At 37.4% G+C, this 25,662-nt stretch overlaps 1 protein-coding gene across 1 annotated transcript in view; it reads left to right on the forward strand.

Moving 5' to 3' along the window:
• FANCL (FA complementation group L) overlaps positions 1-25,662 on the forward strand; it is a 50,165-nt gene that overhangs the window by 6,374 nt on the left and 18,129 nt on the right. The window contains exons 2-7 of the mRNA XM_060754615.2: positions 642-700; positions 3,146-3,206; positions 4,319-4,375; positions 6,415-6,512; positions 9,656-9,752; positions 15,840-15,908. Of these exons, the coding sequence (XP_060610598.2) occupies positions 642-700; positions 3,146-3,206; positions 4,319-4,375; positions 6,415-6,512; positions 9,656-9,752; positions 15,840-15,908 (441 nt within the window). The remainder of the gene's footprint in view (positions 1-641; positions 701-3,145; positions 3,207-4,318; positions 4,376-6,414; positions 6,513-9,655; positions 9,753-15,839; positions 15,909-25,662) is intronic.

Genomic DNA, 25,662 nt, shown 5'->3' on the forward strand with positions numbered 1-25,662 from the left:
TTCAGCAGTGGAACTCTCTGCCTCGGAGTGTGGTGGAGCCTCCTTCTTTGGAAGCTTTTAAACAGTGGCTGGATGGCCATCTGTCAGGGGTGATTTGAATGCAATATTCCTGATTCTTGGCAGGGGGTTGGACTGGATGGCCCATGAGGTCTCTTCCAACTCTTTGATTCTATGATTCTATGTCCTGCTAACCTCCTAAAATCGAGTGCAAACAGATTGAATTAAATTGTTGATTCTTTCTGGGTAATATGTTGAACTGTATCACATAGGAATTAAGCTCAGATTGAATTTTATATTGTCAAGCAGGTGCAGAGGAACATATTAGGAAAGAGTTTGTTAACCTTTCAAATGTTCACAGGGTAGAATTCACAGACCTTGCTGACTATATTCTTAATTCCTGATTATTTATGTCTACTATTTGTTGTACAAACTGCAGTAATGATGGTTGGGGAAATCAAAGAACATCTCTTGTTTTCAACCAGCTAATTTCTACCATACCTTGCTTTCTTCATAGCCACTATCTTTTCATTCTTGTCTATGTGGATATTCTTAAGCTAGTTTAGTGAACCAACAGGATTCTAGGCCACATCAAAAAGAAATGAATAGTGGATATCTGCCTAATGAGGTGTTATTTTTTTCAGGGCAGAGACTTTCACATAAGGATACTGTTACCATTGGATCGTGAACTGAAAAATGCTAAGTGAGTTCAATGTATTTTTCCTAGATCTCACTGTAACGGTTCTTTTTTTTAAATCCCATCTGGCTTTGAATGCAATGATAGCTTTTACTAGTTAATCGTGACACTAGTATTGAATGGAATCAGCCAGGTTCAGCTTGGGAAAGCTTAGTACAGCGTGTGGGCTGACAATTGTCTTCTGATTCTACAGACCAAAGAATGACAAAATAATATATCAAATATATATATATGTGTGTGTGTGTGTGTGTGTGTATCATGTGAGGGCTGTACTAAATATTCAGTGATTGTTGCCAAACAGAAATATCTTAGGTATGTTACCCAATCAAATGTTGATGTACTTAAAGTGAATTATATATTGGAATTTAAGTGTAAAGCACCTGTCTCAATCAAAAAACAAATTCCTCATTTTGAACATACATGTGTCCAGTGAGAAGGTGGTTGCCCTACATTGTAGGGTTTTCCAATATATGGTATGTTATCAGCAAAATGTTGGTTTAGATAATACCTTGATAGCTTTTGTATACCCTTTCCAGCTCAGGTTAAGTAAGTTTCTGGGAATGCCTGAATTGTGTGTTTCGGCTTTTTTTTTATGTCAGTGTGAAAAGTATAATGTTATTGTCATACATCTTCAAATCTTTTCCTATTTCTGGAAATCCTATTACTAGATTTTCCTGTCAAGATTTCTTTAGAGTAGGTTTGCCATTGCCTTTCTCTGGGGCAAAAAAAGGTATGGCTTGCCCAAGGTCACACAGTGGTTTTCTCTGTATGAATGGAATCTGGAGACAAACTCTTATCTCCAGAGTCCAACATCAGCTGACTCTGAAGTAATATATGCTTGAATTTAATGTGGATGGCACTCGCTACCTGGGTTGATGTCATTTGTTCAGATATGCTCTTGCCACAGTCTGTGGTGAAGGTGAACATGACTATTAATCTGTTACCCTTGAGGGCATCCTAGTGGATTGTTTTGTTTGGGGCACAGAATGAACAAAGTAAACAAGTATCTTTAAAGCCCATGTAGTGTAGTAGTTTGAGCACTGGACTATGAAGACCAGGGCTTGAAATCTGCTCAACCATGGAAACTCACTAGGTGATCTTGGACAAGTCACACTATTTCAGCTTCACAGAAAGGAGAGCCAAACCCTCCTGAACAAAGTTTGCCAAGAATAATGTGTGATAGTGTAGTCTCAGGTTTGCCATAGGTCAGAAGTGGCTTGAAGACACAATTACTATAAACATATGTAAATGTAGACATCCTTTCCCACTTCAAAATTAGCTGAAATAGTATAATTTAATTCTAGTGGAATTGGAGCTTGGTTAACAGAAAAATAGTAAAATTGTATGTATACCTTTATGAACAACTTTATAAAATTGTTCATAAGTCGTAAATGTAGTCCAGTCAGATTCTTTATTTAGAATCTGGGCCCTGTGTTCTATCTTCAAAAAGTGTTTGGTTCTCTGAATGCAAATACTAAAGGGAATGTGTACTTTATTTCAACATAAAAGGAATAAATGCTGATAGAAATGGCTGTTTAGAGGGAAAAATGCATTTGTTAAATTAGATTTGGACCAATTGCAGCCTGTGGGCTACCTCATTTTGTGGCCCTGAAGACCCTTTCCGTTCATTTTTTTGATGCACTCAAAAATGCTTTCACACCACATTTTGTGCTTTCTCAAGTCAATTTAGGCCCAAGAGAGGCCTTTAAAAAAAGAACGAATCAGGAAGTTATATCTGCTTGTTGTTAGAAAGGACCTCTTATTTACCTAGGAAGGACTAATACTACAATGAAAATACTTTATGTCCCCTGGAGGACATTTGAGGCAATGTCCTGGTTCCCATTGGTAGGTCCCATCCACATACAAGAAATTGTGAGGTGGGATGTTAAATTAGTGGTTAAAGTGTATTGCCAATATTCCTTGTGAAAGCAAATTAAAACATTTAAAAAATTATTTCTTGAACAAAGGTAGACATATAACATAGCCTTCCTGACTATAACCTCCTGAATTCTAACAGTATTCCTTTCTCTGAACTTTAACATTAGACATGGACATTTATGCAACCAAAAATGCAATAACCAGTTGGACTTCTAAAATGCATTTTTGTTTTTTTTGTTATAAATTGTGCATTAATCTCAAATGTGTATGCTTTCTAAATATATTATATAAACATATCAGATAATCTCAGAAAAATTAGATCATTTATGGTAATTGTATTTCCCCCCAAAACAATATAGAAAGATGACTTGGTGTCAGCACCAGGTGTAAAAACACATAGTCAGTAAATAACTTTTGTGAAGTATACAGTGAATAAAAGTTAACATGCAGGAAATTTAAACTTCTTATGCCAATAACACTACATCTATGTGTTCACTATATTTTTCTCTTCTGAAAAGTTGTATCTTTTTATTGGAATGTTTAGTTGACCATTTTACTTGATATTTATTCTAGGATCCAGTGTAGCTGGCATTTGAAGCAGTTGCTAAATGGATATCAACACATTCTAAAGCAGGTATGCTTATGAAATGTTGAATTGGAATTTTTGAATAAGAACAACTTAAATTGTTATAATTTTGGGGAATTGAAATAAGAGTATTTCATAGTAATTCATGAATTTTATGTTGAAGAGTTTTGTTGATTTTTATCTAGGAATACCCCAAAGTAAATGCACTATGAGCTTACCTTGTGAGGGAACAATCAGACTGTAAATATTTATGTGAGAGGAAGAGTTGTTAGGAAAGAAACAGACCAAGGGTCTAGATCAATTACCCTACAATTTATATCTTATATATGGGGAGAGATTGAAAGAAACTATACTGGTATGGGAGCCATACCTGGTGTTACAGAACATTGGACTATTACTCTGAAGTACAGGGTCTATACTGCCGAAACAGATAACCTGGATTTTATATAGCAATTTGAAGGGGCCTTTGAACTGGATTAAATGGCAGTGTAGACTCATATAATTCAATTCTCAAAGCAGATAATATGGATTATCTGCTTTGATAATCTGGATTGTATGGCAGTGTAGAAGGGGCTAGAGAGAACAAGGGAACTGAGCAGGCATGAAAAGACTTGTAAAATGGGAGTTTCTTTGTCAGAGGCTTTATTAAATATGGTATGTATCTGTTCCCTTCTTTCAGAGGGTAATGGTAGCTGTGACATGAATTTATGGGCATTAGTTATCTGCTTTCCTCAGATCCTTGCTATAGTTCATGATTCATGCAGTCATGCATGGGTCGTCAAGGACCATCTATACTGTATTTTAATTTGCCAGTTTATGTAATTATTTGTGGATTTCATTAACATGTTCTTTCTAGGGATCTCTGGATCCTCCAGGATAACTCTATAGTCAATTTTTGATGGAAGCTGATCATAGAGTTGCCCTGAAGAACCTGGATGATAATTCTTGCAAGTAAAATATTGGCATTTTGGTTTGTGGTTTTTCCATTTTTACAGGGGTCCCCCACTCATAAACCCTGTAAAAGTGGAGGTCTTACTATAGTTGTAAAGACAACTTTCATCTATTGTGAGACTAAAAAACAATTTAACATGTTTGGCACAATACAGTGTTTAATCACAACAAATCACAAGAAACCACATTGAATAATTAATGTTTTTCAGAGATTGCAGCACTCCTTGGATCTTGTCAGTTTCATGGTGGAGTTGAAGACTGTTTTGGTGAGTGTGTTTGTGTATCTCCAGCTTTTTGGCACCATCCTCACAATGTTGATGCTACTAAAAAATCTTATCTAGAAATGTACAGTAGTTAATTGCTCCTGAGATGTTAAAATTACGGCTATTTTTTCCTGGTGCTTCAGTAACAACATTATATTGCTGAGAAAAAATATCTTTAAGTCCTCCCATTGCAAATGACTCAAGCTGTTGGTGCTTGAAGGCCCTTTGCAGAGCTTATGTATGCTGCTGCTTCTGAGCAGTGGTGTCATTCTGTTCACATTTGCATTATTTTATTGCACCTCATAATTATTTGCATGTGGTCTTCAAATAAGAAAATGAAAGCTTCCAGGAAGGATTTCGAACTCTCATTTTCCTGACCCTGTCTTCGTTTTAATTACTGTTTAAGGGTATGCCCTCCCATTCCTGCCCTCTGCAGCAAGCCATCTGGCTATTGATTTCAATACAATCTGTGTGGACAGGGTGCTGTTTGCAGTACAGTGTAACATAAAGAATAGTGGTGGCTCGAATGCCTGATTCTAAGTAAACACTTAGAAGCTGAATTTGAAAATAAAGTTGGATCCTGTCATAGCATTTTTATCATATTACCCTTGATTTTAAAGAATAGTTCACTTTTTTTTTCATCTCCTGAAGACAGACACTGACAAACTCTTCTTGAATGGTATATAAAGAGGAAACATTTAAAGGAGGAACTGTGCCAATGGTTGTGAAATTTCTAATTTTGTCTTCCTATTAAGACCATTAATTTAACCTGCATTGTAAAGGTAACAAAATGAAATGATGTTTGAAATCATTCATTTTCTTGTCTGGCATTTTGAATCAAAGGTTCAGGAAGGAATTTAAGGTACCCAGGAGTTGGTGAAAATATGATGCATTTCCAGTAACTCCCAAAGAAGTCAATAACGGAAGGTTGGTGCCAGCCTTCAGCCTTAAATGGCCTGGCATTCTGACTGAGGGCTTCCTCCTGATGAAACAGATGACCTCTGCTCCCAACGTTTCACTGAAAGCAGGGGCTCGCTATTTTGCCTTCTTTATATTCTTCTGGTTCTAAAATACAGGAGGCAGCAAGCAGAACTACAAAGCAGCTAGCATGGAACAGTGTAAAGCGGGTAGTCAAACCCTAATCTATTGCCTGCTCCTCTCAGCCTTACTGTATGTGGCGGAAAGTGGCACATGATAACTTTTCTCAATGCTGGGTTGTAGGTTTTTTGGGCTGTGTGGCCATGTTCTAGTAGCATTCTCTCCTGACATTTCACCTGCATCTATGGTAGGCATCCTCAGAGGTTGTGAGGTCTGTTGGAAAGCAGGAAAATTGGGTTTATATATCTGTGGAAAGTCCAGGGTGGGAGAAAGAACTCTTGTCTGTTGGAGCTAGGTGTGAAAGTTTCAATTGGCCACCTTGATTAGCATTTGATGGCCTGACCGTTTTTAGGTGTGGTTTGTTCCTGCCTGGGGGAATCCTTTGTTGAGAGGTGATTAGGTGTTCCTGATTGTTTCTTGTGTGGAGTTCCCCTGTGTTTGAGTTTTGTTCTTTACAGTTCTCAATGCTTTTTGGAACTGTAGACTTCCACTAAAATTCAGTAGGTGTTTTGCAAGAGATCATGTTGAAAACAATGACTTTTTAAAAGCTGTAGATACAATTAGTTTTATGCAAACGATCCCTGAGACCTCAGTATTTATCAAGGGTTCCTCCAGGGTAAGTGTAGGAATAAGTGCAGCATTAATTAGGCAATGTGTGGCCTTCAGTATGTTGGGAAGACATTGAGTTAATCTGATAAAATAATTGTTTTTAGCCTCTGATCATGACTGGTTTATTTTTCCAATTGAACTTCTGTATCAGCATAAGTATGTACTGATAGATATGCTTATTCTGAAGTTCAGTTGGAAAAATAAACAAGTATGTATGAATAGATATTATAAATAGTAGTAGGTGGATCAGGGCCCTTGTGAATCTAATGTATCATTCTAGTTAGTTTAGCTGCTTAGTGCTAACACATGAATAAGATAATATGTATTTTTAACAGGAATTGGCTTTGAAGAATACTCGGGGACTGCACACAACACCACCTCCACAGTATTATTCTGCCCTCATTGGAGACATAGAAACATTAGGATGGGATAAGTATGTCATGTTTATTAGTAGATGACATTTGTCGGATTTAACATGTCTTTTTCTTAATTACTTGCATTTTCTGTGTTTCCTGGTCATTTGGATAGTCTAATGGTTTTGCATTTTAAATTCTGTAAGCACTTATGTATATGTAAAAAATGACCCAAAAAACTGGGTTGACTTATCCATTGGTCAATATGAGCACTGTATCTCAACTCTTATCAGAAAAGGAATAACCCCTTTCTCTGAGTACAGTTGAAAAATCTATTCTGCAAGAACCTAAAAAAAGTACTGATTTCCTCTAGTCTCCCTGCCACAGTGTGACTTCTGGCCTTTTTTAATGCCCGGGTGGAAAAATGATGGTGGAGACCAGTAGTGTTTGGCCCTCTGAGGCTGCATTAGTGCTTTCCCCTCTTTGAGGAATGACCCTCTTGTTATCAATGGGTCACATCAATATCCATAATTTTGGCCGCAAACCTGCTCTCGCCTTATACATGTGGTGGACTTGCATATGAGTAGATACAATAATGTTTGTTTTATAATTGTTCTTAATCAAACTTCTAGCACATAAAAATCATACCCAAGAGTAAAATTTGTTATTGCAAACAGAGTTTTTTCTTAATAGTATGCACATTCAGAATTCAGATTAGTTGGAGTGTGCAAAATACCAACCATTTTGGGTTCATGATTTTTTGTCAATTGATGCCTCATTAAACTTAGCCTCCTAGCAAAGTTGGGCTTGTCCTTGACTCCATTCCTCCCCACTGCCTCAAATTCCTGCTAATAGCACCATTAAAAGAGGATAAGAACATTATTCTTTCTGCCCATTCTCTTTCTTGATTGTTATTGCAATTGGGTAGAAAGGAGATCAACCAAAATAGAACAATGCCTTACATATTCAGAAGCACTCAGTTAGTAGGTGAGTTATGCTGTGATGGGGCTGTAACGCTGTGTATTTTCAGTTGTCCCTTTTGGCTGAGATGGAGTTCTGTTATAACGGTAAAACTAGGCTGCAGATAGCAGAAGTGTGTGCCATGGTTAGCTGTTACAAATATCACATTTAGGACTTTTCAGTTAAAATAGAATTCTCTACTACTGATATCAGGTAGCAATTCTCAAGACAATATTGTGTTGTGGGCAGTGGAAAGGTTGCTGTGTTGCAGTGATTGCTTTCTCTATAGAAAGTTTTTATTCTGGTAGAAATCTTGTAGACACTATCACATTTTGGTGACGCACTTGCAAAGTTTCTGTGGCAGGAACTCTTTCAATAAGTTGTATCATTGCAAGGGTTAGCAGCCACCTCTCCACAAAATTCGACATTGATGCTAAAATACAACACCATATGAATTCTGCAATTGCAGATTTTTTAAAGAATGAAGCAGAGAGTGTTTGAGAATCAGGATATTCATAAAGATACTAAGATACTTATTTATAAAGCTATTGTCCTTCCAACTGTATTGTACACCTGCAAAACATGGACCGTCTACAAATGTCACTCTTAACTTCTGAAATGATTCCATCAGCTTTGCTGTTGAAAAATTCTGCAAATTTCTTGGGAAGACAGGCGGACAAGTGTCATTGTTCTGGAAGAAGTAAAGACCACCAGTATTGAAGCCAAGATTCTCCACCATCAACTTCTCTGGACTGGCCACGTTGTCCAAATATCTGATCACTGTCTCCCGAATAATAATAATAATAATAATAATAATAATAATAATAATAATAATCTTTATTTATACCCCACCACCATCTCCCCAATGGGGACTCGGAGTGACTTACATGAGGCCAAGCCCAAACAACAAAATTACAATAAAATAAGACCGAAAATGCAAACAAAATACAACATCATAATAACATAAAACATGTTAATAAATAACAATATAAAATTACAATAACACAATCACAATGACAGTGGGCGGGCTACATGTAATGAAGCATTTACTTTACTCTCAGCTCAGGAATGGAAAACAGAATGTCAATGGACAGCAAAAGGGATGTAAGGATGGTCTTAAAGCTAACCTAAAAAAGTGGAATAAACACAGAGAACTGGGAATCCCTGACCCTTGAGCGTTGTAAGAGGGAGTCAGCTGTTACCAACAGTGCTATGGATTTTGAAGAGGCATGAATAGAGGTCAAAATGGAGAAACGTGCCAAGAGGAAGACGCATTAAGCAAACCCTTTTTAGGACCGCCTTTTATCTGAAAATCATATGTCCTCACTACGAAAGACCATGCGGGTCCAGAATAGGTCTCTAGAGTCACTTTCGGACCCACTACCAGGATGAGTCTGCATGGTCTTCACTTGGAAGATAATTATACTTCGCCACAAGTGATAGCCAGTGATGACGAGGAATTTTGTAGAAGACTTGCTTATTTGTCCAGGCCACAAAGAGTGCAGAACATTTTTAATAATGTTTATACTGGCCATAGGTACCCTGGCCTGCAGAGAAGCTTGAAGATGAACAATATACACACATATATCCCATAAATTAATTGTCAAGTGGAGCATTAACAGTAGCTTTGTAAATGTACCAGTAGTTTAATTCAACCTTTGCTTATATCTCATTCTTTCTCCATTATCTCACTCATTTATGGTGGAACTGTTGTATGCATATTTTGTTGGGTGACTAAATCTGAGATTCAAATCTCACTATTTCTGGAGATCCGCTTCTACTATTCATAACAGTGGTTTTCCAAAGATTTTAGTATACAGCCATGTGCTCAGTTTTCTCCAGTGTACAGACACGTACTAAATATTCTTCAGTGTCTATATTTATAGTGAAAAGTTTGTTGAAGAACTGGGCAGAAATCATTTTACTTTAAGAAACTGAAGAAATGGATCAAATTGTTGGCAGGAAGTTTAATGTCTACATAAGTAGAAGCTGACAGGAACATGCTGTGTGTGCCAAAGGTTCCAGTGATGGAAAACTGAAACATAGTGCTCACTGACCACAGCGTGAGCCCTGACACATAATGTAAATAACCCAGAGATATATGACTGCATTAAGCAGCTGGCTGGTGTATTAACAGCGGTAAATCTGCTGCAGCAGAAATGGCTGTCATACACATGATTTCTGATTAATATATTTGTAACAGATTAATATGAGTAAGTTACAAATGGAATTACAACAGGACTTATTTCCTTTCTTCTTCCAGAGTCATGTTTGTGGATCCTGGTTTTAATACCTTAAAGTTAAAAGCAGAAGATTTATGTGGTCGGGATCATCTCATCACTTTGAAATTAAATCCAAAGGTGAATGTTTTTAGGATGCTGGGGAAAGGAAACATACATTTTCATTACTTTTATATCTCAGGTATGATTTGCCTAGACATAGAGCCGCAGAATAATAAGGTTTGTATATGTAAAACAAATTTACTAAAGTCTCATTGCCTTTTCTTTCTTAAATGTATGCAGAATTGTTCAAACCTCTAGGAATCCTTCACTGGGGAAAAAACCCAACTAGCAAGTGTTCATTATCCTAGAGGCTTCTGGCTTGGTGTGGGGATTAAGTATCTTCATTTCAATTAATGATTAGTCAGTTTTGAACGCTTTTATCTGAGGAATCAGTCATGGTCTAGATTAGATGTCTTCCCAGTTGGATTTTATCCCCCCCCCCCTCCCAGAAATGGTCTGTCGTTGAACAAGAAGAAAAATCCTAGAAATGGGTTAACTAATTTGTACACAGTCCTGATTCTCCAAATTTTCAATGAGGAGCAGGTTCTAAAGAAGTATTTCACAAAAGCCTAGGGACTTTGTGTCTGTTCATATATACAGTCTTAGAATTTAAACTTGGAGTTTACTAAGAGTTAGATTTTAAAGCTTTGATTCTATATGTTATTGTGGGCAAAGTTTGTCCCCCAGGACGTACCAGAGGTCAATATTTTGTGGTAACTTCTAGCCAATTCTTGCTTTAAAATGCTTCTCCTGGGACTGAAAATGGCTAGGGCCCCCTAAAAGAATGCAAAAAAAAAAATGCTGCATACAGTTTCTAGCGCTGATTTTAGGGTGTGTTCCCCCCATGCTTTTATATTTGCTTGCCCCTGTGTTAAGATATTTATTTATTTACTATATTTATATACCGCCTTTTTCACCCCTGGGGGAGACTAAAGGTGATTTGTAACATAACAATGGCAAAAATTCAATGGCAACATACATGTTAAAAGAAAAATAATAATTACTAAACACTAAAATATAACTATAAATTAAAATCATTAAACCATTAAACATGAGACATAACGCTTAGACATTTAAACAAAGCATAAAAAAATCTTAATATAAATATTAAAATCACATGATCCAAAAATATGCATTACACATAGTGTTTCCATTAATACAAATTCTTTTGGGAGCCAAGCTGTTCCAAATTTTGCTGCTGCTCTTTTTTAAAAAAATAGACAATACTGTTTTATCGAAAGTGAGTATGTTTCTGGAAACGGAAGTAAGTATTTGTCTTTTATTGTGCAGTGACCGTCTTTTCCAAGTTTCTGGTAGTAACTAGTGGTCATCAATCAAATCTGTTTCACAAGATTATAGTGATGAAAGGATCAATTGTGTTTGTCCTTTTTAAAAATGTGTCTGGCATTTAAACTTGCCATGGGAGAAAATTAATATATAAAACGTGTGCTTACTGACACGGGGATTTGATTTATAGTAATATATGTAATAAATACACTGAACTGAAATGCTCATTCATATGTTATAGTTAATTTAAAGAAGTCGAACCCATAGGTTTATGTGCATGAACCAGCAAAGGTTAAATACACTTCACTTACATTGATTTCCATGGGAGATATATACTGTATACACATATTTTAACTATCTCACTAAAATCAGTATGACTTATAGGACTTAAAAGTGCTTAACTTTGGCTGAATCCTGTGTTGCATTATTCAAAATAAGGCAGTTGTTTTCAAGGTGCAGGTTATGACATACAAAGTCCTAAACAGTTTAGGCCCTGTCTATCTTCGTTATTGCCTCTGCCCCTATGAACCAGTGAAGGCTCTAAGATCTGCTGGGGAGGCTTTCTTCTCGGTCCCACCTCCATCACAAGCATGTTTAGTGGAAGGAGGGAAAGGGCCTTCTTGGTGGTGGCCCCCGAATTTTGGAACAGGGAGATTAGGAAAGCCTCCACATTGTTCTCCTTTCATAGGGAGCTGAAAATATGGATGTTCCAGCAAGCTTTTGAGAATGATCAGTCCCTAGGTTGCCAGTTAATACTCTGTTCTGCACTTCATTCACTTCCCTGGCCCTATAACACATTGTTTGCACTATCTCGCCCAGCCTTTTAATAGTTGATCACATCTATTTTAGTACTCCTGGCCATTGGTATTGTTGAACTTTGCCTGATGGAGCTCTGATGTAATAGGCGTATGTGTGTGTTTGTGTGTACGTGTGTATGTGTGTGTGTATACACACACACACACACACACACACATATATATATATATATATTAGTATATTTTATCCGGGTTTTTGTAGTTAATAATGTCTTTATTGTTTTGCTATTTTGCTAAGTTACAGTTAGGTTGTTCTTTATTGTCTAATGTGTTTTGTCTTGATGTAAATTGTTTGTATGGTTTCCTTTTTGGCATTGAGCGTTTGTCATATTCATTGGAAACCGCCCTGAATCCCTTCGGGGAGCTAGGACAGTCTATAAATATTTTTTTTATTAGTTGTTATTCGTTGTTTTGTTTTTGAAGAGTTGTTCTATAAATCTTATGGATCAATCCTATATTCTATTGATTTTATTCTAATGTATTAAAAACTGAAAGGATGCCAGTCCAAACTTTGTTCTCTACAGGACCAAGAAATTGCAGAAACCTGGATTTATTTATTTGTCGTGTCAGGGCAACCAGTCAATTATATTACATTTCTAACAGAACAAAGCAAACAAACAGACAAAATACAAAATGTGTGAGTTTGGTAGTTGATTAAATGTCCTTTGACTAGTATATGGCCACTTGGAGTGCTTCTGGGGTTGCCGCAAGAAGGTCCTCCATGGTACATGTGGCAGGGCTCAGGTTGCATTGCAGCAGGTGGTCAGTGGTTTGCTCCTCTCCACACTCACATGTCGTGGATTCCAACTTGTAGCCCCATTTCTTGAGGTTGGCTCTGCATCTTGTGGTGCCAGAGCGCAGTTTGTTCAGCGCCTTCCAAGTTGCCCAGTTTTCTGTGTGCCCAGGAGAGAGTCTCTCATTTGGTATCAGCCATTGGTTGAGGTTCTGGGCAATACCGGCTAAGCAGTGTAATTTCTCCAGTGGTGTAGGGCGCAGGCACACCGTGATAATGCGGCATGTCTCATTAAGAGCCACATCCACTGTTTTAGTGTGGTGGGATGTGTTCCACACTGGGCATGCGTACTCAGCAGCAGAGTAGCACAGTGCAAGGGCAGATGTCTTCACTGAGAAACCTGGATGATTTAATTAAAGAAAAGTTAATCTGAAAAATATGTAGAAAAATATGATCCTTGTCTTTCATTCTGTGTTTTAGCTGATTTTATTTAACCACTTCCACTCCTTTCATTTTGTAACTTATTCAAAAGTTAGTATAACAGACTGAAATGAAGATGATAAAAAGAGAAAGCATAAGAGCTTTTGCAAGCAATAAAAGTTTCCTTTAAAAATGAAAAGTACAGCAGGGAACATAAACCATGGTAGACATAATAAAATATAAGTGCAAATTTGAATACCAAGTAGCCAGAGAAATAAAAATAAATGTAAGTGTATCATAGGTAAGGAACAGGTATGAGAATCAGTGAGAGATTACTAGAAGCGGATATAAAGTTATATAGAAGCTAAACTTCATTACCATAAAAGCCAATTGGATGTGGTCTACTACTGAATTAAGTTTAGCAGGGACCATAGCATTAGAAAACAAAGTAGAAGGATAATACATTCAAATTAGTCAGTGGCAAATATCCAGGATTAAAGTTGGGTGGATTCATTTTGGAAGGTTTAAATTGTATTTGTATTTAACCTCACTTCTTCTTAATGTCTCAAATGTCAGTCTTTTGCCTTGTAATCATGAGTTTTATTAGGGTAGATTAGGGGAAAGGTAGTGGTCTTTTCATCAGTGTTCCTATTTTATGATCAGTCAAACTTAGGTTTCTATGCTATGTTTAAGTTCCATTTATATCATTTATGTATTCATAGACTGAGTATAGTATCTACCTTTTGCTTGTTTGTTCCATAGGCCTGAAACATTCTCATTATGATGAGTGGAAAGCTGAACTGTCTTCCTTCTCCCTAAAGTATAAAATGTGTGTAATAGTAGGAGAAATAGTACTGTTAATAGATGTTGTAAAGTTTGTTGCATGATTAGAATCAATGGACAAAAAAATTCACCTTTGACAAATTTTTTCCTGTTCAGAAAGAAACCCGTTAAATAATAATAAATAAATAATAAAAACGTTATTTCTATCCCTCTCAATCTCCCCGAGAGGACTCAGGGTGGTTTCCAACAGTGTAACAAACTGGCAAACATTAAATGCCAAACAAACAAGTACTAAATGAATCAAATATAATAAGACTATATAAAACAGACCAAAATATAACAAAAAATACACATAAATAAACATTATAACATATCGGCACGTTTAACCACATAATAAAACATTACTGGGGTGAATTTCTAGTATCTAGGTGAGGGTCTGTTTGGAATTTTGCTAATCCTCCTCCTCTCCACAATCCAAGGAGCACAACTAAGTCTTAATCTGCTGTTGCATGCCAGGCCTATTTGGTTGCCAACAGAGTTACCTAGTGTAATATATAAGATATAGCATATAGGATATTAGCTATAATACAGAAAACTAGAACTTCTGGCCACACGGACAGATGGTAATGAATTGTGGTTTCTTTTGGACGACTTGGCTTTATGTAATTATATGATTGTTTTTAATGTATTTTATGTATTAATGTGTTATATGGTGTGATGTTTTTAAACTACTGTTTATGAATCTTGAGTCCCTCTCTAGAGGTCGAGAAGACCGGTATATAAAAGTTCTAAATAAATAAATAAATAAATAAAACTAGATATATTAAAAGCCAAAGTCAAGGCAAACACTGCTACAATATGAATAAGGTAAGAAATGAACACATTTCTAACAACACAAATGTGAGCAGATGTGACTGAAAATAAACTCTTACAAAAAACTTACTAATTACGTCATATAAATAGCTTAAGATTCCAATATTTAAGAATACTTAACTGGAGTGTTCACTCTGCCTGTCTGGTTTTAGCCACCGTCATAAATTGGACACTCAGATGGCTAGAATAAGATAAAAGAATTCAAGATGTAAAGTGATATCAGGGTTGCTGACTGTTTCAACATGACCCGGTATATAAATCAATACCATGAAGTTAAAAAAAGAAGTTGTTTTTTACAGTCAGCTCATTGTGCCTTCCCTAGAATGGCCCACCTTTAGGTAAACGTAAAGGTTTCTCCTGACATTAAGTCTAGTTGTGTCCAACTGTAAGTGGTGGTGCTCATCTCCCTTCGAGGAGAGAAGGGCGGGGTATAAATATAGGAAATAAATAATCTCAACTTTTAAGCTGAAGAGCCGGCGTTGTCCGTAGACGTCTCCTAGGTCATGTGGCCGGCATGACTGCATGGAATGCTGTTTCCTTCCCGCTAAAGAGGTACCTATTGATCTACTCACATTTACATGTTTTCAAAGTGCTAGGTTGGCAGAAGCTGGGCCTAACAGGGGGAGCTCACCTTTATTTATTTATTTATTTATTTATTTATTTTGAGCGCTTCTACCCCGCCCTTCTCAACCCCCTAGGTGGGACTCAGGGCAGCTTACAAAAGGCACAATTTGATGCCTAACAGTTCACAAAATACAATATACAAAATACAATATAACAACAATTATAACTAGTTAAAACAATCAAATTAATATAATAGCAGCAATAAAATCATCTTGTGGTCAATGTTCGCCAATTCATAAAACCATAGTCCATCCAGCATTATCATAGTCCTTTCCTACTCTGGTCGTCATTGTCCTTTATCCATCTGCCAGCTTACTCAAAGGCCTGGTCCCATATCCAGGTTTTTAACTTCCTTCTGAAAGAGAGGAGGGATGTTGATGACCTAATTTCCCCGGGGAGTGAATTCCACAGGCGAGGGGCCACCACCGAGAAGGCCCTGTCCCTCGTCCCTTGCTCCCCGGATTCAAACTGCCAAACTTTCGGTCAGCAAGTTCAGCAGCTCAGCAGTTTAACTCGCTGTGCCACCAGGGGTCTACCTTTACAATTTATAAAACTGCAATATACATCATAGTTTCAACTTGTATTTATTCCTTTCCATTTTAGATTTTTAATAACTTAATTTCTTTTCAGTACCCCACAGAACCACCAGATTGTATTGTGGATTTACCAGTTCAATTCTGTGTCTCTTGGATTCCACAGGTAAGCAGTTTACCTTTGTTATCTCCAGTTGTACCCAACTTGCCTACTCAATAGGCTACTAGCAGGTTGTGTAACATAGCAATCTGAGTTTGTCATATTTCTCATTGCATATCACTAGAGAAGGAATGGAGCCCCTGGTGGCACAGTGGGTTAAACCCCTGTGCCGGCAGGACTGAAGACCGACAGGTCGCAGGTTCGAATCCGGGGAGAGGTGGATGAGCTCCCTCTATCAGCTCCAGCTCCTCATGCGGGGACATGAGAGAAGCCTCCCACAAGGATGATAAAAACATCAAATCTTCTAGGCGTCCCCTGGGCAACATCCTTGCAGACAGCCAATTCTCTCACCAGAAGCAACTTGCAGTTTCTCAGGTCGCCCCTGACACAACAAACAAACTAGAGAAGGAGTCACCAAGAAATAAGTTCACATCCACAGCTCCCCTGGGATTGGTAGAATCACATGGTTTTAAACTTTTCCTTATTACATAGACCCCTTGGCATCTCACCCAGTTCTTTGCACTCCCTGAAGGGCAAGATAAAATCTTTTTGATTTAGCCTGTCTTCCAAACTGTGGTCAACCTACACAATCCTCATACATCCTCCCCACCTATATTTCTGTTTCTGTTTATATTTCCCTTTTTTTATTCTGTAGAGGAATCTGGCATTCACAGCTAGGCCTGTAGCCACTACAGGTAGTGCTACTAACATTGATTTTTTAAAAAAACCTGGCCATAGTTAAATGTAAATGAACTCAGCTGTTAAATGACATCTCTTTTTGTATATACTCATATATGGAAACAAAAGACTATTGTGGGAAGGAGGGATGGGTAATGGACACTTTTTCATTTTTCTCAGAGGAAGGAAATGAACAAACAGCTAGTCTTCTAATTTTTGCCTTTCAGGGATGGTTTCATTGGTTAGCGATTTCAGGAATTTCCAGTCATTCTGGTTCTGTCTCATATTTTAATTCAGATTATAAGCATGGTAGATGAAGGGAATACTGTGGATGTAGTATATCTTGATTTTTTCCCCTCATGATATGTTTGCAAAGAAGCTAGTAAAATGTGGGCCCAAAACGTGAAAAAACACATCTTAGCTACTCTGTTTATTTTTTTAAAGATGCTACTTGAACTAATGTGTTAACTGCAGAATGTACTCAAATAGACAATATGCTTTTGCTGAAGTTATTTTTGAGGGAAGGTTGATTTTGCAGACTCATAGATCTCAGCCATCCTTCCCCCCACCGCGATAATTGAGAAATCATTTGGGTGAATCCCATTATTTGCTGGATCCTTCCCCACTAAAAAAAATATTAGTGAACATTCATCATTCACAGGAGACATCTAGATCCCGCTCAGGCAGCAGATGACATGTCTTCCTTGTTTTCAGTAGTTTACTGTTCAACACTATTGCCACATTTTTGAGTATGAGTACCTTTGATATGTTTCTTATTTTCCTGCATCCTTTATTCCTCAAATTGTCTCTGTTTTGCTATGAGACACGAGGGAAATAAAGGGTCAACCCTATAAAGGAAAGTTTGAGACCAAAGGATGCTAGCCAAGGCTGAGCACCTTCATCCATTCTTCAACTTATTCCTGGATGTTTTCTTCAATTGTGACAAGAATAAACATTTACAGTAAGTGACTGGAATTACATTTAATGGAAAAGGCTATCAATAAATTTGATTTTGAACTTAATATTATTAGTGTATGCTCCAAAGAACCATGAAGCTAATTCAAGCCCATGGGTGACTAGGTAAGGGTTTCTCTACATTCAATACTTTTCACTCTTGATTTTTTCCCCTCTATTTAAAAAAAGAAAGAGAGAGAAAAGCAACATGATCTTGGCTATTGACTCCAGTTCAGTAGGGACTCTTTTCTACAGGTAGGATACCTGTAACTTTAATCACTGTAGCTCTGTCTCTCACAGCAAGGAGGAGCAACACAAGGCTAGCTGGAGTGAAAATTCTAATTTACTGAAAGTAAACCTAACATAATTGACTGATGATAAGATGTTACACCAAAGTCCCAAACAAAGAGCTAAGACAAATCCACAGATACTTTGTGAAATCAATAATGGTGGCTTAGAATATCTGATTTCCAGTTTAATTAAATATGTTCACGTGGAAAAAGAAATTACATGAGAAACTAGTGTTTACAAAAGTTATAGGTTTCTCACACTTACCTGGTAAAAAACTTCCTTGTTAGAAATATTGTCATTACTGTTAAATGTACATACTTGACTTCTATAAATCATTTACACAGAATTACTGGTTTGTGCTGTTCATGGGATGCCCCCCTCTGGCAAGAATGCAAAATACTCAGTTTTTCAAGAATTTCTTATATTAAAATCATTTTATTTATTGTTTATCTAGTGCTGTAAGATAATGTGGTGCTTTTACAACACAGCTCAAGTAAAACAATACATATTCTTGTCATCCTGATCTGCTTCCCACCCCGTTCTGTGCATACATAATAATGTCCATATAAGGCTCAGGCATGCAGCGTGGGTTTGTGAAAGTTTGGACTGGAGTTAGGAAAGAAGTGTGAAAGTGGGAGGAAGAAATGTCAACAATTTAATATATGAAGATGACATCACACTACTAGCAGGAAATAGGAAAGACTTGGAACAACTACTGAAGAAAATCAACAAGAAAAATTCAAAGGCTGGTTTACATTTGAAGATTAAGAAAATAAAACTCATCCAAGTAAATTGATAAAGAAGTTAGGCCCAGTACTATTCAACATCTTTAGCAATGACGATGGAATAGGCAATCAAAATGAAATGTGCAAATATAGGATGGGTGACACCTGGCTTGAAATCAGTATATGTGAAAGCGATTTAGGGGTCATGGTAGACCACAAACTGAACATGAGTCAACAGTGTAATGTGGCAACCAAAAAAAGCCAATGCAATTCTCAGCTGCATTAGTAGCGGTCTGGATTAAGTAAAATCATACTTCCACTCTATTCTACTTTAATCAGACCTCACCTGGAATAATAACACTGTGTCAGATTCTGGCAGCACAATTCAAGAAATAGATGGATATGCTGGAACATGTTCAGAGAAGGATGGTCAAAATGATCAAAGGGTTGAAAGCCATGAATCCCCATGAGGAGTAACTGGATATGTTTAGTTTGGAGAAAAGGCTGTTACTGGATATGAGATCCATGTTTAAATATTTGAAAGGATGTCAGATTGAAGAGGGGACACGTTTGTTTTCTACTGTTCTAGGGACCAGAACACAAAGCAATGGGTTATAATTGCAGGAAAATGATTCCACCTCATCTCTGTATACGAACCCACACGATCTCTTCGATCATCTGGAGAGGCCCTGCTCTCGATCCCACCAGCATCGCAGGCACGGTTGGTGGGGACGAGAGAGAGGGCCTTTTTGGTGGTGGCCCCTCGACTCTGGAACTCACTCCCTAGGCCCCAACTCTGGCAGTCTTTAGGAGGAGCTTGAAGACGTGGTTGCTCCAGTGTGCCTTCCCAGAATAATGATCCCACAGCACTTTGTCCTCCGAAGCAGTTTACATTTTAGGTCTGCTTGTATGTTTTCACAAACGCCACTACCACCTTTTCGCCCATGCACCAGCATTATTTTCAGTTTTAATTTTACATTTGGCCTTCCCACAGTTTTAATTGTGTGTTGTCTTATTGTTAATGTTGCTTATCTTACTGTCCATGTTTTTTATTTTAATTGCGTGTATTGTTGTTTTATTGCTTGCATTGTTGTATTTGGGCTCAGCCTCATGTAAGCTGCAACGAGTCCCTTGGGGAGATGGTAGCGGGATACAAACAAAGTGTTGTTGTTGTTGTTGTTGTTATTATTATTATTATTATTATTAACATTAGGAAGAACTTCTTGATGGTAAGAATTGTCCAATAGTGGAATAGGCTGCCCCGGAGTTTGTTGGAATCTCCTTCTCTGGGGGTTTTTAAGTAGAGGCTGAATGATCATCTGTCGAGAGTACGTTGATTGTATTCTCCTGCATGGCAGGGATTTGGACTGGATGACACTTGTGGTCTCTTCCACCTCCATAATTATATGAAAATAATGACCAGAGATGATGTATAGTGCCCTGATAAGTTGTTTTTTAAATCTTCAAGTTGTTTCTGAGTTATGGTAATCTACGGTTAACATATCATTAGGTTTTCTGGAGCTAAGAGTGTGACTCATCCTAGGTCATCCAGCATGCACAAATTGAACCATGGTCTCTCTCCAGACTTGTATTCCAACACTGAGACAGCAACATCACCCATTCCCTCACTAAATTCTACAGACTCCCTCCTGTTTTTGTTTCTGTGAAGCAGGAGTGGTGATGCAAGTCTTCAATTCGAGAAACGGAAGGATTAATGTGCATTACTCCTTGTGCCTTCAGTTCCCAGGCCCCCATTTCATGCTGTAGCTTTGGACCTAAAGAATCCCTCTTTCATGAGTCCACCACCACCAAACACACACACACACATAGATGCAAAGGGTATTGTATCATATTTTAACTTAGTGGTACATAGTATACATACATAGCTCAGCAAACATATCTTCAACTTTAGCTAGTATTTCTGCTATGTTATCCCACAAGAAATGAAAAGCACAAGTTTCTGTGAAAATATGTGTAACTATGTCTATGTAATCCAACTGTACTCTGAATGTGTCAGCTTTCTTAAGAGGGTCATAAAGGTTCTCAGTAACATTTATTTCATATTGTTTGCTGGTGTTTTATCACAATGTGAACAAAAGATTGTGTGTGCCAGCTGTGGGAATGGACAAGATGTCATTCTGAGGTAATAGTGATCTTAATTCTCCCAAACTCACATTTTGCAGTAGCATAGATAGCAGAATGCATGCACAAGTGGTGTCTACTAGCAGATCTGTAAAAACTCTGCAATTTGTGCAATGGCAATTGAACTAGCTACGATTTACAATTTTGGATTATGTGATTTTATTATTTACACTAGGATGTTTTCATGCTTTGTCTTAATGTTTAAATGTTATTATGTCCTATGTTTAATGGTTTTAATGATTCATAATCTTAGTTATATGCTGCTGTTTAGTTATTATTATTTCTTTCCCTACATGTGTGTGGGCTATGATTTTTTGTCATTAAAATGTTGTAAACCACCTTGAGTAACCCCAGGGGTGAGAAAGATGGGATATATTTACAGTAAATAAAAAATTAAAAAAATATAGAAATACAACATAACAAACAACAACAAACAAAGAAAACAACAAACAACAAAACTTTATTACAGTCCATGGACCCACAGCTGTTAAATAACATACAGGAGTTTACAACATAATTTAAGGGACTACAGGACAATAATCCCCCCCCCCCCCCCCGCCATTCTTTCAGCAGAAAAAGAAATTTTCAGAAAGAATTTGGACCTATTTATTTATTTATTTATTTATTTACCACACTTGTACTCTGCCCTTCTCACCTCAGAGCGGCCTTACAAAGGCGACAATTTGATGCCACATATATGTTTTTTTTAAGTTATATGGTTTGGCAAACAATGCTGTCTTCAGTCCAGTAGGACTTGTGAAAAAGCAGAAATTGAAACCCAATAGAGAACCAGCAGTAAACTAGGAGCACAAGGATTATAGGGTGCTAAACCCGGTTACAGAAGGAATGGTTGATTGTTAAGACAAAAGGAATTTTATGACATAGTCAGAGATGGTTATCGCCTTGCTTGTCTTGCCATTTCTTGATCCAAAGCGTTCCATGACTTCTGCAATATTTATCCCATCTTTCACATGCCCTACTGAACAGTTGTTAAGGAATGGCACTTTTAAATATTTGGGTGTTTTAATTTTTTTCTTACACATACGTTTTAAGTTGAGTTTTAAATTTGAACTGTTCTGTATTTAATCAGTGTTGCTGTAAACCTCACCAAGTCTCAGTTTAGAGAAAGATGAGAAATAGACTAGTGAAGCAGGGAAATAATTTTTAAAAACAGAGAAAAGGACTTCAAAAACAACCTCCTAAAAATAAAATATAGGAAATTTAAATTTATTTATTTACTTCATTTCACCTTTCTTGACCGGAGAGGGGACTCAAGGTGGCTTACAAATTCGGCAAAAATTCAATGCCACACAGGTAAACAATAAAACACATCTCATAAAAGCAATCTAAGATATAAACAATTAAAACGTATTACAATCTATCAAGCAGATTAAAACCCACTTATAAAACACTGAGTCATGATCTCACTGAGCTGCCATTTCACTAATTTGATATTTCAATATATAATCATAAAGACCGCTTCCGTATATTGTTGGCATCTATGTAAGGTCACAAGTGGCAAAGTTATGCTCATGCAGCTTTACCGTTGTACCTTTCATTGAACAGTAATGCTATAAATTGAGAGTGAGGACTGTGCAAGTCAATAGGCTCTCAAAAGTACACACAACCTGTAATTGACGAAGGGCTAATTTTCACCTAATTACCAGTATTCCTATGAGTACAAGCATGCCCAAATGAAAGAAAATGTAAGTGCATCTCATCAAGTTTAAAGGTTGTATGCATGGAAAATTAAGGAAAGAATGTTTGCTGTACTGAAGTTTATGATTTAAGAGAAATGTACCAGGTCTTATCTTTGACACTTCATTGGGTATATGTGTGTCTTGTGTCTATGTGTACCTAATAAAAAATAGGCAGACTTAAAAAAAAATCCGTATATGAAAACATATGTTCTAACAATGATACATACATGTTTTGTCAAAGACAATTTATACATATGTTCTTCTTTGCTCTAGTGTGTATTCAACATGATGTTTAAATGTTTGATAGGTATTTAATGTTTACATCAGTAGGTCACCTTAAGGAAAACATTGACAAGAACTATAACTCAAACAGTACGATTGTCAGTGTTAGAATACCAGCACACTCTTGTTCAAGAGAATTTGAATACATTTCAGATCCCATAACTGAATTGTTTCCTAAATAGCTCTTTCCTTTTTCATGTTCTTCTCGTTCTTTTGGACTTTAAGCTTGATGGCGGTTCTCCCTCCATAACCCCCCCCCCCCCAACCCCATTCTGAATAATAATAGACATGGCTTTATGGCATCTGTATTAAAAATGGGTAATTTTCCTTATGGTCCCTGTCTTCCTGCTGGGTTGATAATGTTTTGATGTATTTTTCTTGTGCTCTGATGAGAGGTCTGCTGCTGCTGCTCTGACATATTCATTTGGATGAATAATTATAACGTGCACAATGTCAAGCTGAAGATGGTAGGGTTTTGTGCGTCATGACAAGCCTAGTAGCCAGTGCAGGTGTCTCACAGCGTGAGCAGTAGCAGCCAGTGCATTCTGGCTCAGAGGAGACATTTCCGAATAGTCAGAAATCAGCACCAAGGGCAAGGCTGCTGCCATTGTTCACATGCCAAATAAACAGAGAGCTTCCCAATGACAAGTGCTAGTACGTCTCCATACTTCAGTTACATACATCATTTTTTCCTAATTAGTCAAATAAATTTGGGGTCTATTCCATTTTACGGAGGGGGGGGGGGTATATAATGCCTGCATATATTCACAGGACCTTATATTAAAGCCTTGTCATTTCGCCTGAAATCTTAGTTAAAATATTTTCGGTAAAATATGCAGTGCTGGATCTTCAAAATAAGCCTGCTGCATTTCTAGCTTCTGTTGCTAAGCCTCCATTGGAATTGTGGAATATTGAATCAATAACGCACAAAGGCAATAACACAGAATAGGGGAGGGTTAAAAAAAGAAAGGATTTCAAATCCGACACTTTTTCTTTTCTTCTTCTTTGCTGGTGGATATGGGGATTGGGAGGGGTGCTGAAAAGCAGGTTCAGCTTGAGTAAATGACAAATGGAAACCATTTTCCAGGCAAATCTGAAAGAATCATAAATTACTAAGAGAAGAGACCTGGCGGGTCATCCAATCCATACCCCTGCTGTGTCAGAACCTGTTCATTGCACTGCATTTTCCTCATGTTTTTGTCTTAATCCTTCAATCAATGCAGTGGATATTGCCTAGCTAACACAGTCTTTTCTCCACTTTTTTTTTAGTTGAAAGGAATTTTAATTTCCTCTTAAGTTTTAGCTGTGGACCGTTGCTTTTAAGTTACATGGTTTCCTATCCAGAATCAGTATTAGGAATCATGTAGGCATCTGCAGCGACTCACTTTGTGTCTCACAGATGCTGGTCGCTTCTAGACAAGGCTTTTACATTGCAATTGTGCTGCCTTATGTAAGAATGTTTACAGAAAGTTCAAATACTGTTTTCAATTTGCAACCTGCTCAAGTTGGATTTCTCCCCGTTGTTATTTCTATCTTCCTTTTTTTAACTAGAGAAAATTCATTAATGGAAAAAAACAAACAGCTGCATAATGCCTTTCAGTTGCAAGTGGTAGGAGCGGTCTGCATGGAAGAGAAACATTTCTAATGCATGTTGCTGGGATTGGCAAGTTTGCCCCCTAACATTTTCCAAAAGGCCTAAACAAGTAAAACAAACACGGATAGACTTTAGGCAATCTAATATATTATTCTTTTTAATAGTGAACTCAAATTGTCATTTGCCTGTCAGTTTAAAAGTGAGATGGGCCCACCTGAACACAGGGAAATAATTCCTGCATATCTAGGATGATTAAAAAAAATCTTCAAACTATATAAGAATCTATGGATTTATAGAATGCTGATGGCAGACTTTATAGACGCATTTGTCAGCTATCTTCTGTCAGCTCACGGGTTCTTGTCAGGTATTTAGGCGTATGTTTAAAAGAATTTCTTATCATATTTATAGAGGGCAGGGGTCTGAAGCAGCAGTAGGCAGACATCAGAGTTGTGGAATCTGCCATGTTTTTTGCTACACACCTTAAGACTTGTCAATCAGGTGAAGAAACCTACCCTTAGAAAAACAGAATTCTGTTCCCAGTGATATTGGAGGGAAAAAACCTTGAGCTTACATTTACTATACACAAATAACTACTTCTGAAGGCATTTGTTGATTTTCTATCTAAATGAATATACAGTACAATTCAAAGGCATAACTGTGTTAGTCTAGATCAGTGGTTCTCAACCTGTGGGTCCCCAGATGTTTTGGCCTTCAACTCCCATAAATCTTAACAGCTGGTAAACTTGTTGGGATTTCTGAGAGTTGTAGGCCAAAACATCTGGGGACCCACAGGTTGAGAACCACTGGTCTGGAACATCAGCATGCAAAATGATCTAGTAGCATTGATACTTTTGCTAAACAATTATGAACCAAAAATCCCTGGTAATCTACTGCACACAATGCAGAGATTCTCTGATATATCTTTATCTACCTTCTGTCATCTGTAGTCTAATGATAGGAGAAGTTGGTTGGCATCAATTTATTGGTTAAGTCGAATCTAAAGTGTTTAGATAAAGAATGTTCAGAAGTCAGTTGGAACCAAACTAAACATGAGGTTTTAGTTCAGCAGGCTCTGAGAAAGAGCAGACATGTTTCTAGCATGCATGAGGGCCAGCACAATTCAGTTAAGGTATGAAATTAAACAAAAAAACCCCTTATTTTTTATTTCCAGAATAGAAATAAGTATCAGGAGCGACTTGAGAAACTGCAAGTTGCTTCTGGTTTGAGAGAATTTGCCATCTGCAAGGATGTTGCCCAGGGGACATTTGGATGTTTTACCATCCTATGAGAGGCTTCTCTCATGTCCCTGCATGAGAAGCTGGAGCTGACAGGTGGGAGCTCATTCCGCTCCCAGATTCAAACCGCTGACCTTTTGGTCAACAGTTCTACCGGTG

The sequence above is a fragment of the Anolis sagrei genome, chromosome 1 (assembly GCF_037176765.1).
Source record: "Anolis sagrei isolate rAnoSag1 chromosome 1, rAnoSag1.mat, whole genome shotgun sequence".
NCBI lineage: Eukaryota > Metazoa > Chordata > Lepidosauria > Squamata > Dactyloidae > Anolis > Anolis sagrei.